General features: G+C 41.1%; 1 protein-coding gene, 1 long non-coding RNA gene and 1 other non-coding gene across 7 annotated transcripts in view; 2 read left to right on the forward strand and 1 right to left on the reverse strand.

The window, feature by feature from the left end:
- CENPU (centromere protein U) overlaps positions 1 to 16,157 on the reverse strand; it is a 42,057-nt gene that overhangs the window by 25,016 nt on the left and 884 nt on the right. For 3 of the 5 annotated variants that reach the window (XM_039882656.1, XM_039882653.1, XM_039882652.1), the window contains exons 2-4: positions 14,424 to 14,472; positions 7,563 to 7,680; positions 6,180 to 6,282 (exon numbers count right to left, since the gene is read on the reverse strand). In XM_039882656.1, the coding sequence (XP_039738590.1) occupies positions 6,180 to 6,282; positions 7,563 to 7,662 (203 nt within the window). In that variant the 5' untranslated portion in view covers positions 7,663 to 7,680; positions 14,424 to 14,472. Of the gene's footprint in view, positions 1 to 6,179; positions 6,283 to 7,562; positions 7,681 to 14,423; positions 14,473 to 14,848; positions 16,149 to 16,157 lie in introns of those variants that run through there. The other 2 variants (XM_039882655.1, XM_039882654.1) reach the window with 2 other exon arrangements.
- On the forward strand, positions 4,236 to 4,354 carry LOC120618733 (5S ribosomal RNA). The gene has a single exon (XR_005657286.1). It is a non-coding gene; the product is annotated as a 5S ribosomal RNA (ribosomal RNA).
- On the forward strand, positions 9,062 to 14,422 carry LOC120618440 (uncharacterized). The gene is made up of 2 exons (XR_005657256.1): positions 9,062 to 9,551; positions 11,047 to 14,422. It is a non-coding gene; the product is annotated as an uncharacterized LOC120618440 (long non-coding RNA).

The raw sequence follows: 16,157 nt of genomic DNA on the forward strand, positions 1-16,157 counted from the left end.
TTAATGAGATTTCCTACTTGTCCTGGGCAGGCTGTCGCCTTCCCAGATTTACTGGTCATCTCCCACATCTTCCCATTCCCAGGCCACATCAATTTATTCTTGGCAGTACTGTCAAGTGTCCCATTAGTGCAGCACCTTCCTCAAAGTAACCGCTTCCAGGTTTATAGGCTATCATTTGGACTAAAAGCTAATCCGCAGACACTAGGCCCATCATTAGGTGATAAGAGAATATTTCTTTTGTCTTTTGAAATGGAAAAAAGTAATCCTAAACTTCTGATGAGATGAGATCTTTCATTATTTTCATTCAATACAACAAATATTTAACATCAGCCTCAAAATGCAAAGTACAGTGAATAAAATTATTTTTTTAAAAGGAAGAGCCTTCTTTTAATGGGTTCACTGTCTAGTAGGAAGACCAAAGATAATGCAGAGTGATGACTTGGCAAGCAATGGACACAGAAGATGTGGATACATGGCTGAAGTAATAGGAAAGACATTATGGTTATGACACGAGTTGACTTTTGAAAACACTTTTCCAGTCCAGGAGAAGAAATAAAGGGAAGGGCATTTTAGAAGGAAAAGTAAAAGATAAAAGAACTCACGTATTCAAGGAACTTGACACAGAATAGACAGTATTTGCTGTTAACGGGAAGGTAATGCTAGGGAAGAGATCAACAGATATGTCCAGGGAGACGGTGAGGCAGCCGAAGTGTGCTGCTCCTGGCTCCCTACAGTTGGCCCACAGCCTGCAATGCCATGAGGATCCCCCGCAGCATCTTTGTGGGGAGTCTCCAGCCAATACCTAAGCATTGAGAGTACTAGGACCTGGTCATTTCTGCTGAATACAGGACTCTTCAACAGGTCATCTTTTCGCTAGAGCTCCCCAGGGGGCTGGTCAGAACTGTGAGAGTTTACACAGCACGGTCTGAGGCCATCTCTGCCCAACCGTGACTCTTCTAAGTTTCAAAGGTATTACTAATAAACCACCGTTTCTTAGTCAGCCTCTGTATCTACTTACCCAAGATCCAAACTGGCACATAGGCTGCCTATGCCATGCATACAGGCAGTGAGGAGCCCTTAAAAGGTGTTATCTCACTCTCACGAGATGAGACTTGCATTTTAGAAAGATCACACTGGAAGCTGTGTGGATGGGTGGATGGGAGAACAGAGGAGAGAGTACAATTTCAGAGATAAGGAGAACAGGCAGGAAACTACTGCAGGGATGCTGGGGAGAGTAGCTGGTGCATAAACTATGGCAGCTGCAAGGAAGTAGCAGGGGTATGAAGAGGAAAAAAGTGGATTCTCAAGGTAGTCACAGGCCAGAATAGGATTGGTCAGAGAATAGAAGATACCAAGAATGATTCCCAGATTGCTTTTTTGGGTGACAGTGGGACCTGTCAACCTGGAGAATACCAAAGAAGCTTGTGGACACTGGATGGAGAAAAGAACTAAACTTGGTTTTGCCTTTGTCAAGTCTTTGGGCACCTAGGGAAATGACCAATAGGCAAGACATCTCAGGCCTCAGGAGAAAGGCTGGGTAAGAAACAGACTTGGGGACAGTGGCATATGGATAGTTAAAACCATGAGAGCAGTACTGAGAATGGGTGGAGAGGAAAGGGCTAAAAGCAGAATCACCTACACATAAATAGGAGAGGGCGGGAAAAGATCAAGGAATGAAGAAATGAACATCCCTGGTGAGGATTTGGGACCTGGGTGCTGATGCTTCCATGAGTCCTGGGAAATGCTGCTGACCTCTCTCTGCACTGCATCCCTTCTGCCCTGACTTCCTTTTGTATCCATACACAAACCCTGTTTAACATAAGGAAATAATGCCCTTTGTCTGGACTTATCACACCACCAAAAGCAAGATTATGGAGAATGTCCCTACTATTAAATGCAATGCGCAGGTTCAGTCCTTACCTTGCTTCTCAACTGCATTCGATCCTCCTGAAAACTGTCACTGTCACTGTCACTGTCACTGTCACTGTCTCTCTCTCCCTCCTCCTCCCTCCCCTCCTCCTCCCTCCCTCCCTATCCCTCCCTCACTCCCCCTCCTCCCTCCTCCTCCCTCCCTCCCTCCCTCTCTCTCTCTCTCTCTCTCTCTCTCTCTCCTCTCTCTCTCTCTCCCCCTCCCTCTCTCTCTCTCTCTCCCGCTACTCCTTTGAACACACACTCTCCCCTCTCCCGGTTTTCTTCCTACCCCTCTAGCCACGTTTTTCCCCTCTCCTTTTTAAGCTCCTTCTCCTCTACCCAGACAGAAGATATCAGGTATTCTTGAGGGTGTGTGCCAGGTCACTGCCTTCTTAGGCTACAGTCTCTCCCTGTGACCTTTCATCCATGCCCACAGCTCCATACCACCTACATGTAAACAACTTCAGTTTGAACTCCAGCCTAGCCCTCTCCTCTGAGCTCAGACCTACGTATGCAACATTCTCTTTGATATCTCCACACCAAATTCATGGATGTCTATTGATAATAGGGGTTACTCAATCTCCTAGTAACCCCTACCTTAGTCAATAGCACTAGCATCAACCCATTTATACAAGCCAGAAAGCCAGGAGGTTGTCTATGATAGCAAACTCTCCCCCACCATCCTACATCCAACCCATCACTAAGCCCCACTGATTTGCTTCCTAATTATTTCTCAAACCCATCCATCTATCCCCACCTGTTACAATTACCCTAGTCCTCCATGCTCTAGATTTATAAAACAGCTTCCAAACTGGTCTCTCCACTCCATTCTTGCCTCTCTCAAAACCATTCTCTACACAGGAGCCAAACTGATCATTTTTAAATGCAGACCCAACCATGTCACCCCTGCTTAAGATAATGACAAAACTCCTTACCAAGTTATTAGCTAAGACTGGCTATGGCCACAAATGGTATAAAAGACACTTCCCAAATGGCTTAAACAGGATATCTTATTTCCTTCTCAACAAAACTTCAGAGGCAATTCAGAAGCCCCACCATCAGCGGAAATCCTTCTATCTTACTGCTCCATTTTCTTAGTGCACTGCCCCATGGTCCAAGATGGTTGCTCGAGCTTCAGCTGTCACATTCCACCCCAAAAATAAGGAAAAAGGAAGGAGCAAAGAAGGGCACACCCCTCTCTATAAAGATACTTCCAGAAGTTTCAGATACCTCTCTCGCTAAAATTTAATCATATAGACACTTTAGCTAAAGGAGAAGCTAGGAAATATATTCTGTATTCTGACAGCCATGTACTCTGCTAAAATCAAACATTTTATCACTAAGAAAGAGGGAAGACACCGGGTTAAAACTAGCAATCTACCAACCATGACATTGAAAGTAATTACCATCTGGCAGTGTGTTCCCCCTCTTCATTCTTTTTACTCTGGGGCATTCCAGATTTTTACAGTCCCATGAACTCACCAAGCTTCTTCCCACCACACCTCATTTATACATTGCTATTCACCTCATATGGAATGTTCTTCACCCCACCTCTCACTAATCTAATTCATACCCATATCACACACTCTTCCCATGTGATTTGTTAGTGATTTTTCATTAATATTTATTGCCCCATAAGCTCTATGAAGACGAGGATTATGTCCATTTTGAGTTATTGTCAACCCAGAGCCTAACACAGTACCTGGTACTTAGTGCTCAATAAATGCTTATTGAAGAAAATATCAATAATAAAAAGCTACCATTTGAAAGTTTACTATATGCCAGCCTGTTTTAAGAGCGTAAGAGGATAAATTCATCTTAAAACAATTGTATAAGGTAGGTTGTATTATCATCTTACTTTCCAGATGAAGGAATCTAGAAGGTAAATGTCTAACCACTATGCTGTACACCTGAAACTAATATTGAATGTCAACTGTAATTAATCTTTTTTTAATTAAAAAAAGGAAAAAGTTGAGTCTATACCTTACACCTTACAAAAGGATAGAAAAGATCAAAGATTTCAATATCAAAATAAAGCACAAAAGTTCTATGAAAAGAATGATTAACTGTGAATCAAAATTTCTAAACTGTAAAAGATTAATAAAGGTATCAATGCATCTATACGAAAAAGAAAAAAAATTCTGTGTAGTAAAAAACATCTGTCCAAAGACAGCAGACGGACAAACTAGTAAGAAAAAAAACCTATTAAATAGGGTTAATTTCACTAATGTTTACATGAAGTCATGGATATCAAGAAGAAAATGACCAACATCTACTAGAAAAATTGAAAAAGGAGATAAAGAATACAGAAAAAGAAATTTAATGTCTACGGCCATGCCACCCTGAACGTGCCTGATCCCATCTGATCTTGGAAGCTAAGCAGGGTTGGGCCGGGTTAGTACTTGGATGGGGGACCACCTAGGAAGACCAGGTGCTGTAGGCATAAAAAATAAAAAAATAAGAGATTGTAAGCTGACAAGGTTCTTGCAATCTGTGAGGTAAACCAAGGGTTGCCTCGCCTGAAAACAAAAAAAAGGAAAAGAAATTCAAGAGCTTTTAAACATATGAAGAGATGCTGCTCAACACAGTCAAGAAAAAAAACTAGAACTAGATTGAGACAGATCAAAAGTGCTATCATCTTAGCAAAAATCTAAGCCTGGTATCACTCTGGTAGCAATATGGCAATAACTACACAGATTTCATTTGACTCAGGATTTCCTGCAATGAATATATTCTATAGATATACAGGCACGTGTGTGAAATGGTCTGTGCACCAGGTTACTGACTGCAGAAGACTGGAGACAACCCAACTGCCTGTCAACATGGAACTGAGTAAATAAACTATCCATACCCTGGAATATCTGCAATGTGAAAGGAATGAGAAAGGTCCACATATACTAATACGTAAAATTTCCAAGATATTTTAAGTGATATGTTAAGGTAGGTAGAAGGTATACTACCTTTTCTATATAATAAAGGTCAAAATGTGTATTCTGATTTACTTTTCTGTGCAAACAATTCTGAAAAGGACATATAAGAAATTAATAAAGGAAGAGATGAAAAAGTGGGTGCAGGAGCTAGGTTTTGGTAGAGAAGATGACTTTTATTAAAACCTTTATATTTTTAAACCATCTGACTGTGTTACCTATTCAAAAAAATTCCTTTTTAAAAATTACATTCACTGCTGTTTAAAATGAAGTGTATGTTTTTTCCAAATATTTGGCTTTTATTATTTTCAGTAACGTATAAAAATTTGAAGTCTCTGCAAATACCATAAAACTTCCTTCATGCAGATAATCTCAGAGACCTCCTAATTTAGATTTCTGCCTAATATTTGTTTTAAAAATGCAGTTTTGCTACTTTCACAATATATTCAAATAACTGGGAATGACCTATTACCTAATCGAAGTCCTAAAGTCAAGGATCTGCTCTAGCTAGTAATTTATAATTATTACAGTTCTTCATTATATAATTTGTTCTCAAGTTTTCTTTATGGAGTCATTTTTACATGACTTACCTGACCATATCTTCATATAAATTTGCAAAACGCAAACCAATGCTCCTTGGGGACAACACATCTGAAGTAGACAACATATTTGTAATGACCAGCCTGTCTCCCCTGCCCTCACCTTGTACTAAAGAACATCTCTTTTGTGATAGAGAATTTGAAAATTAAAGAGACCTCTGAAAAGCACTTAAAAGCACTTTTCTTATGCTAAGAAAACCATTCTTTCCCTATTTGTTTTAGCTCAGGCTAAACCACCCTCACAGGCAATGTTTTCTATGATAATCAGGTATCAATTGTAATTTTTGGTTATTAAATTAGACTTTATTTTTATTGACATATAACTGACATATAACATGTTTCAGGAACAATGTAATGATTCAATATTTGTATTGCAAAATGATCACCACAATGAGTCCAGTTAACATCCCTTACCAAACAGTTACAAAAGTTTTTTTCATGTGATGAGAACTTCAGATCACCTCTCTTAGCAACTTTCAAATATGCAATACAGTATTATTAACTGCAGTCACCATGCTGTACATTATATCCCCATGACTTACGGAAATGTGTACCTATAATTAATTATAAATAATGTCAATTTTTGAAAAATTAAGTTTTGATGTATCAGTTCCCTTAAGGAAAAACATAAGTTGGCCCAAAACATCTTTTAAAAACTTCAGTTTTATATGATTCTATCTTAAAGAGCTCCTCAGAAATCCCATTGACCATGAATAAATAACTGCTTGAAATATAACCATACCTTCTTTTCACTTCTTTTCCTTGAGGAGTTGAAGGGATAAATATACAGTGTTTGGAGAGTTCAGCTTCATCCGTATATATAGCAGTGCTGTGTAAAGGAGGCTCTACAAAAGATTAAAAAAAAAAGTGCAACTTTAAAAGTCTGCCTGGGTAGGTTTAAGTTTTTGTTACTTTACAACGGTTTACAAAACAATCTTTGTTTAAATGGCTAACAAAATCAAAATCAATTACACAACCTACTTCCCAAATGTTTCTGATCTCACAGTTCAACAATAAAAAATGTAAACCATTTCACTAATAAATACATGCATATTTATCAATTATAACCTATATCACTGTATTATATAAAAATGTCAAACAGTGAACAACTCTAATGTACATCAACTGACGAATGGAAAACAAAGTGAGGTATATCCGAACAATGGATGAACTATAAAAATTTTTAGGAATAACATACTGATAATACTACAACATAGTTAAGCCCTGAAAATACGACGCTCACTGAAAGCAGCCAGTCATAAATGCCCACATAGTGTATGATTCCATTTACATGAATAGGCAAATCCATATAGACAGGAAGTAGATTTATAGTTGCCAGGGACTAGGAGGAAGGAGGAATGGGGAATGACTACTAATGAGTACACAGTTTTTCTTCAGGGTGATTAAAATGTTCTAGAATAGATAATGGTGATGCTTGCACACTTAAAAAAAAAAATTTCAGTTACAGTTTACATACATTATCATATTAGTCTCACCTGTACGACATAGTGATTAGACATTTATACAACTTAAAAAGTGATCACTACAATGATGGTTGTACAATTTTGTGACTATACTGAACACCACTGAATCGTACACATTAAATTTTAAGGTAAGGAATTACATTTTCATTCTTTAAATTATGTGATTTCTTTTAGATTTAGATCTTTTCCATTTAGATTTTTTTATATGAGTAATTAAAACATTTTTATCAAGGAACATAGGTGAAGCTCTCCCAGCAGCTCTCCTGAAGCATCCTTTGCCTCCATGTGTTTAAGAAAAGGGAAAATTACCCCTCTTCTTCTCCCTAAATTAAAGCCCCTTATTGAATGACTCTATTGGTGGTATGGAGTGAGAAATATCTTATATTGTTGTTATAGATACTATAATAGGTGTCCTAATAAATGCTACTAGCAGAGATCTACAGTAATGTTTAAGAGTTCTTAGTTCTGATGTACTTAGAAGTGAGAAAAAATTATTTCAAATTATTAAGAACTCCCCAGAATATTATATTCATATGCAGCTGATTTTTATATTTGAAGACATTTCCATATTTTTATTAGTAACTAGCCTCAATGTTATTGCTTAAACTAAAGTTTTTAGCATAAAGATTTAAAATACTAACCAAAGGTTTCATAAGGTTCTTCATCATTCTCATTTTCACTCATCCTGCCCAGGCTGGAGATATCAGAATTGTCAGGAAAATCAAATATATCAGTAGGCATGTGCTGATGGCCATCTTCCTACAAGTGAATAAAGCTGAAGTCATTGAATTGGCTTTAACAAACAAGAACATCACAAAATTGATTTACTTAGCAAGGATACTCCTGTTATCACTGCTGCCCAAAGGTGTGATCCTTAATACTTTTGTAGGGTTTTTTTTTGGGGGGGGGCGGTAAGGGGGAAGACACAGACTCCTTTGATAATCTAAGGTAGGGGCTGGCAAACTTTTCGATAAATAATAGGCTTTGCAGGCCACAGAGTCTGTATTATGACTCGATTCAGCCATTAAAATGTGAAAGCACACAGTGATAGTGCAGAAAGAAAAGCATTGCTGTATTGCAATAAACCTTTAGTTACGGACAATGAAATCTGAATTTCATGTTATTTTCACATGTCATGAGATATTTTTCTTTTGATTTTATTTCAACCATTTAAATATGTATAAACCATCCTGAGCTCAAAGGGCTGTACATAAAAAAGGGACAGGCTAGATTTGGCCCAGCTCCTGAACTAGGGAAAGCTATGGGTCCTCTCCCCAGATACATGCCCACATGCCTAAAAGGTCATCAACAGTTTTAAGAGTACCCAGGTGTAAAAATTCCTGACTGAAGGGGAGAAACCAGGGTTTACAATTCAATATACTAATAAGCCTCAGTAAGCTTGCTACCCCAAATCCTTGTGAAAAACTAAAACATACAGAAAGTGGAAAAAAAAACTTCCACGGTAGCTCTGGAAAATATAAAAAGGTAACATTAATAGATGAGGAAATCTGAAAGATATAAAGAAGATGGAATAAAACAGACAAAACAAAAACTTTACCACTCACAGACTTTCACTGAAAAAATATTCATGGAGTTTTTGGGGGAAGAATGCCAAAGAAAAGGTGTGGACAGATCCCTCTGTCCTCCTGAGGCAAACAGGCCTCCAGCACACAGCTCCCTCCAGAGGAGGGAAGAGGGCAGGAAAGTTGAAGAAATCCATTCCAGGCACTCTGGACTTTGGGCTAAAGAGAGCTGGGAGCAGGGATGAAGAGCGCAGAGAAATCCTTCCCAAGCACGCTGGACTTCAGCCATCCAGGGCAGAGCTGAAAGAAATCTATCCAAAAAAAAAAACAAGCACCCTAGGGCCAGGTGGGAGCATAGAGCTGAGACCTCTGCAGAGGCATCCCTAGGCCTCCCAGATAGAAGAGCCATCCTCTGAAGGCTGGGGTTAGGGCAGCAGGCAGAGCGAGACCACACCAGACAGAAAGCCAGGGCAAGACAGAGAGCAGATGGAACTCCCAGACTCCCCAACACCCTGAAAACAGCCACTGTCCTACATCATCTCTATGTACTGCCAGCACCAACTGGACAAGCCCTGGAAAATAATCTGAATTAGCTATCAAGAGTGTTAAAGAAATGGGGAGCCGCAGCGAGAACCGCTGCAGAATGTCAGGGGTTAAAAACCAAGTGTACTTAAGGAGGTTGTCCAGGAGGCAGCTGGAGGCAGCTGGAACGGGAAGTATGTGGCCTAAGGAGGATGCTGAACGTTCCTTGATCCGTTTGAGAAGACAGGAAAAGGATGTTTTATCTTGAATTCTCTGTAAGCTTGCAATTGTTCATGTAGCAACCACTGCAAATTCTTTGCTACAGTTTCTGTATAAATATAGCCTGAGAAGTAAACTCGGGGATACAGCTTGATTCTGTGCTCCCTCCTGCAATTCTGTCTTCTTTCTTTTCCTCAGTCCATGCTCTCCCTTTCAGGTACCCTCAATTACTTTGTCGGCTGGCTTCCGACAAGTGGCGCCCGAACAGGGACCTGAAAACAAGGGATAACAGCATAGGACGTGCCGCGGGGTAAGGTGTGCGCACGCGGAATCTGAGGGACCTAAGAGTCCTGTAGGCAGCCTATTGTAAGTATGCGGGAGTTGTATATAGTATACTGGCATTATGGGCCAGGGTAATAGTAGGGTATTGTTTGTACATATGCTTAAGAACATGCTCAGAGTTCGTGGAGCCAGAGTGAGCCAACAGCAACTTTGTAGCTTTTTAAAATTTATAGAGGAAGTGTGTCCTTGGTTTCCAGAGGAGGGGACTTTAGATTTAGAGACTTGGAAATGAGTAGGGCTTAAGTTGCAGGACTATTATGATGTACATGGCCCAGAAAAGGTTCCTGTGGAAACTTTTGGGCTTTGGTCCCTGGTCCGAGACTATCTGGACCCGCCACATGAGAGGGACAAGTGGCGAGAGCATGGCGCCCCGGGCCCTGAGGCCTCCTCTGAAGTAGAAGGCTCCAATAGTAAGCCTCAGGATGAGAGCAAGCCCTCAGCACCACCTGATGAAGGTTTAGGTGCGCACTATTCTTCCTTGTTTTTTGGGGATGAGGAAGATCCTCTTGACCCCGGGGATGCGGCTCAATTAGAAGAGGAAGCTGCTAGGTACCATGGGGATGATGGCCCGCTGCCTTTGCGGTGTTTGTGGATGATTCGTCGGGAGGAAAACAGATAGCAAAATTGGAAAAGAAAATAGAGGCGTTGACACAACAATTAAAAGCCCTTAGCTGCGGGTCACCAGTTGCGCCCCGCCCGATTCCCGTCTCACCACATGGCGGGCCACCTCGAACACCTACTCCTGCTATGATAGCTCGACTGGATCCCCCTTTGGTGAATATGAAAAAAGAACGACATTTGACCCCTTTAAAATTACCTGCATCTACCACCCCACTCTGTTCAGGGTTAGAGCAAGGCCTTCGACAGGCAGCTGCTGCTGGAGAATCCACTCCTGGGTTCTCCTTGATGGCTTTTCCTGTTTATGACGCACAAGACCAGCAGGAACAGGCCCAGAGGGCAAATAGACGTTACCCACATACCTGAATTTGGCCGCTTGAAATATGTTCATGTTGCCATCGATACTTTCTCGGGATGCCTATATGCCTCGGCTAGAGCCAGAGAGGCTACAAAGCATGTTATAGCTCATTGTTTGGCTTGCTTCGCAACCTTGGGCACACCTTCTATTATTAAAACTGACAATGGCAGTGGTTATACTAGTAAAGCTTTCCGCACCTTTTGTTCACAATTTAATATTGAGTGCAAAACGGGTATCTCTTATAATCCCCAAGGCCAAGGTGTCGTTGAGCGTGCGCATAGCTCCCTCAAAAATCAGTTGAAAAAAATAAAAAAGGGGGAGCTGTACCCTCTGTCTCCTCTAAACTCCCTGAAACATGCCCTCTTTATTTTAAATTTTTTAATTTTGGATGCCCACGGGCGGTCTGCAGCTGACCGATTTTGGCATCCCTCTACTTCTCAACACTATGCTCTAGTAAGGTGGAAAGATCCTCTTACCGGGTCATGGAATGGTCCCGACCCTGTGCTGATCTGGGGTCGAGGACATGTCTGTGTTTTTCCACAGGCTGAAGATGGGCTGCGATGGCTGCCAGAGAGGTTGGTCCGCCTTGCAAGTTCTTCCGACCGCCGTGATGCTCACCCTGTTCTTACTGACCTTACCAGCGGTAACTGAGGGAGTTACATTGGGCATATATTCCTGAACCTCCAGTGCTGCATCCTGCTGTATGGTCTGGACCACAAGTTCGAGTTTTCTCTAGCAATGCAGAACTTTTAGGACTGCCATTGGCCATGGAACAGCAGTATGTATATAGCAATTTCAATTTCACAGGATCAGCAATAGGCTTGCCTATTTGTTTTTTGCTTAATTCTATGTCCCAACTGGGATGTTTAAACACTACAGGCCAGTCATGGCCTCAGGATCAGAACAATGATGCAGTTATTGAACTAGGGGATCCTGATGGAAAACCTGTAGGCATCAATGATACCATCCCCTTTGAACATTGTCATGGGAAAGGACACGTGCAGGAAGGCGCCGTGCGCTGGCACCGATGTCGTCAGAAGAATGTTGTGCAGTATCTACTATCAGAAGGCTTTAATGAGACAATGCTCAATTTCTTGCGACTCTCGGGAAATGACACCGTTTTTTCTGCTGGCCTATGGAGAATTAGCTCTGGTGTTTGGCAGACCCATGTTTGGAAGTTAGCAGCTAAAGGAACTAAAGATGGCTTATGTGCAGTATGGGCCTACTGCCCCATTTACCCAGGCAATGTTAGAAACGTTATCTGCAGAAGCCTTGCCCCCTGAGAATTGGAAACAGCTGGCGCAAGCTTGCTTGTCAGGGGGAGACTTCTTGCTTTGGAAATTTGAGTTTGCAAAACAGTGCAAATCTACCGCGGAAGTTAATCAGGGGCAAAATATACCAATTACTTATGACATGCTTGCTGGGGAAGGCCTCTACCTCCTTTTGGCCTATCAGCTGGCCTTTGATCCTGGAGCGTACGCTCAAGTGAATACTGCTGCAAAAAGGGCTTGGTATAAGTTGCCCCCATCAGGGAAGCCAACTGAAGATTTGTCTAAGATCCGCCAAGGCCCTGATGAGAGTTTCCAGGACTTTGTGGTACGCTTGTTGCAGGCTGCTTCACAGCTTTTAGGGAACCTGGAAGCCAGTTCTCTGCTGGTAAAACAGCTGGCTTATGAATATGCAAATTCTGCCTGTCAAGCAGCAATCAGACCCTTTAGAAAGAAAGGAGACTTAAGTGATTATGTTAGGTTGTGTTTTGACATAGGGCTGTCATATACGCAGGAACTTGCTGTGGCTGTTGCCCTGCTGGGAAAGTCCATGCGGAAAATGTCATCTGACTAGTCAAACAAACATGACAAAAAGATGACGTGATGCCCTCAAAAATCAAAAAAACTAAATAAAAAAGGGGGAGACCTACCCGGTTTCTCCACAAATTCTTTTTGAAGCTCAAAAAACTGAATTTCTGATGCTCAAAACTAATCGGCATGGCCCCCACCCGGTATTAATATGGGGACGAGGGCATGTTTGTGTTTTTCCACAGGATGCAGAAAATGCCAGGTGGTTGCCAGAGAGGTTGGTCCATTTTGCCGCTCCACCAGACACCCGGCAGGATGACCCTAACCTTGATCTTGCTGAGCCTGGCGATGATGGCTGAGGGTACAATTTACTGGACATACTTTCCTGACCCATCTCTTTTACATCCAACAATGTGGCAAGGACCAGATGTCATTGTGAAAGTGAACAACACATCGCTGCTGGACATGCCATCTATGAGGAGGGTGACTGGACTAATTGTTGCAGGAATACTTGCTATTGTATCTCTTATAGCTACTGCTGCCACCGCTGCGGTGGCTCTCTCACAAACTGTACAAACTGCTCATTATGTCAATGATTTGTCTAGAAATGTTACTTTAGCATTGGGAACACAGAAAAATATAGATAGAAAATTAGAACAAAAGTTAGATGCTCTGTATAAGACAGTGGAATACCTGGGTGATGAAATCCAGGGTCTAAAAATTAGATCTCAACTAGAATGTCATGTAAAATAGCATTGGATCTGTGTCACATCTAGAAGATATAATGAGACTAGTCATGACTGGGATTGAGTAAAATATCATTTAAAAGGCATATGGCACAATGCTAATGTATCCTTAGATTTAATTAACCTGCATAAAGAAATACAAGGACTTAAAAATGCTAAACCTCTGCAATTTGATGCTGATAAATTGGTCGCTAAATTTTTGGATCACCTTAAGGGTCTTGTCCCCTGATGGTCTTCCTTCTATCAGCTAGCTGCTTCTGTTTTGACTATAGGGACCTGTGTAATTGTTGTTTTGTGCCTGCTTCCTTCTCTACTAAAATACTTCATTAGTGCTATGATAAAACTTCAGGCCGATCTACATCATGTAAGGCTTCGATATATGGCTTAAAAGATAGACATCTCCCTCCCACAGGGGCTGGTAGTCAAAGACGGGTAAGACTCCCTCAGAGGCTGGACAACCTAAGACAGGGCGTGCATGATGGAATGCACGTACCGATGACGGGTAAGTTCCAGATCTGGTGAGGGGATCACCTAAGACAGGCACAGTCGCCTTGCGCCAGAACCAGGAGGGTTCGGGCATTTAAAAAATAAAAAAAGGGGGAGATGTGGGGAGCTGCAGCCAGAACCGCTGCAGAATGTCAGGGGTTAAAAACCAAGTGTACTTAAGGAGGTTGTCCAGGAGGCAGCTGGAGGCAGCTGGAACGGGAAGTATGTGGCCTAAGGAGGATGTTGAACGTTCCTTGACCCGTTTGAGAAGACAGGAACAAGGATGTTTTATCTTGAATTCTCTGTAAGCTTGCAATTGTTCACGTAGCAATCACTGCAAATTCTTTGCTACAGTTTCTGTATAAATATAGCCTGAGAAGTAAACTCGGGGACACAGCTTGATTCTGTGCTCCCTCCTGCAATTCTGTCTTCTTTCTTTTCCTCAGTCCATGCTCCCCGTTTCAGGTACCTTCAATTACTTTGTCGGCTGGCTTCTGACAACACAGATTTATTCTCAGACTCTACCCTAAAGTAGAATTGTAATGTGAACCAAGTGGAATATTATGAAATCATAAACGATTATTTAAAACTATAAGAGAGAAATGGCTATAAATGAAAATAGCAAAATACAGAAAGTTGTACAGTTTTAAATAATGTCCATTATCCAAACAAAAATAAAATCAAGCTAGGTCCAGGAAAAAAGATTCAAAAGGTTAAAGGTTAAAGTCATTTTCTCCATCTTACTGGAAAAAGTGGAAGAATATACTTTGTCACCACAATAAAACACTGAGCTCACCTAGTGAAGCTTATCAAACTCTGGAGATCCCACATGTTAGTTCTTTTGTATTGTCAATTCTGAGACAACACATTGAAATATAAAAAGATCACTTACACCTTTCGTGGAATGTGTTCTTCTCACAGTGTTCTTTGAATATCTTGCACTATTAAACAGCAAAAATACAAGAGTCAAGAAATATTGTTAAAATAACTGGGAAAAAACCATAAATTGCAACCCTGTCCAAGCACTTTCTTTCCAAATTACATTCTTCATTAGTTGTACTAATAGTGTGCACTCAATGAAATTCAGATTATGACAAAATTGTTTTAGAAAGCAAAACCCATAGCTCATAAATTTAACTATTTTTTACAGGTCAACTCATATCACCTATATATTAAATAGCATACGTCTCCCATTCAGGGACATGAAAATTCCTAGTCCTGCTGCTATTCTTGTCCCTGAAGTCCCAATTAACAACAATGACTGACTGTTTCTGCAGAATTGAGCAAAAGGGAGATACGCCAACATTTATCAAGCACCTGACACCCATTCTGTCCTGTGCTTGGCTCTTGCACGTTCATCTTCTCACTTAACTCTTACAGTCCTCTGAGGTAGAAGTGAATCCCATGTTACAGATGTGTATTTGCCCAAAGCAACACAGCACAGCAGGAGAGAAGCCTGCATTAAAATATGCGTCAGTTCAAATCCACAGCCGGCCCCCTTTCCACCCTGTCTGGCTCCCTCCACTGGGCATTAGGATAAAAGTGCATATTTTCAGCAACCTGAAAGTAAACAAGATGGAACAACAGTGACTAGAATAAGAACTGGAAATCAGAGAGGCAGGAAATAATATTGTCAGTGAATGTACTGAGGACCCGCTGTGCACCAGGTATCACACAGGACACTGGGGGTGCTCAGGTACAATACCTACACGGTCCCTGACTTGAAAACACGCCATGCAGACACCCATTTGTGGATAGCAAAATTGGTGTCTGAACCATTATTTCTTTGAGTAGCTTTTTATTTGATGTAATTTCAAACTTCCAGAAAAGTTACAAGAATAGTATAAAGACCTTCTGCATACCTGTTACTCAGGTTCACCCATCATTTACATTTTGTCTCATTTGCTTCCTGTGTGGATGGTAAACTGGAGACACTGTGCATCTTCACCCCTAAATACTTAGTGTGTCTTTCCCAGAAAGGGCCCAGTCACAGTACAATTTCCAAATCAAGAAATATATCACTGATATGATGATCTAATCTACAGTCTATATCCAAATTTCATCAATGCCCCATAATGTCCTTTAAGGTTTTTTCCCCCAGAATTTTTAAAAAGGAAATACAAGAGAATATAAAATGTAAAACTGCACTGGATATAGTATTTTCATAAACCTTGTTATATGTGCACATGTACCAACTGTGACATAAAACATTACTGTTAACCACAGTAAACAAGAAGTTGGAAAACTGTTTAGAGCTGCAGCTCTCAAACTTCAGGCATCAGAATCACCTGGAGGGCTTGTTAAAACAGATTTAGGCCCCACACCCTACAGAGGGTCTGATTCAGTAAATCTGGGATGGAGTCTGAACTTTTGCATTTCTAACTAGTTCCTGGTGCTGCTGATGCTGCTGTTCAAAGACATACTTCGAGAACCACTGCTTTGATTCTCAGATCCAGGAAGGTGGAACAGGTAATCACTTCATGGCATTTATGATTCTGGGGTTCAAAGCAGTTAGGTGACTGATCAATGGCCACACAGACAAGTAAGAGAAATGACTAGAAGCCAGAATGCATAACTTCTTAACCTAAATTCTTTCCACATGTCTCTTGCCATGTCTGTGCTCAAA

This window comes from Pteropus medius, unplaced genomic scaffold (genome assembly GCF_902729225.1).
Source record: "Pteropus medius unplaced genomic scaffold, Ma_sr-lr_union100, whole genome shotgun sequence".
In the NCBI taxonomy this organism is placed as follows: domain Eukaryota; kingdom Metazoa; phylum Chordata; class Mammalia; order Chiroptera; family Pteropodidae; genus Pteropus; species Pteropus medius.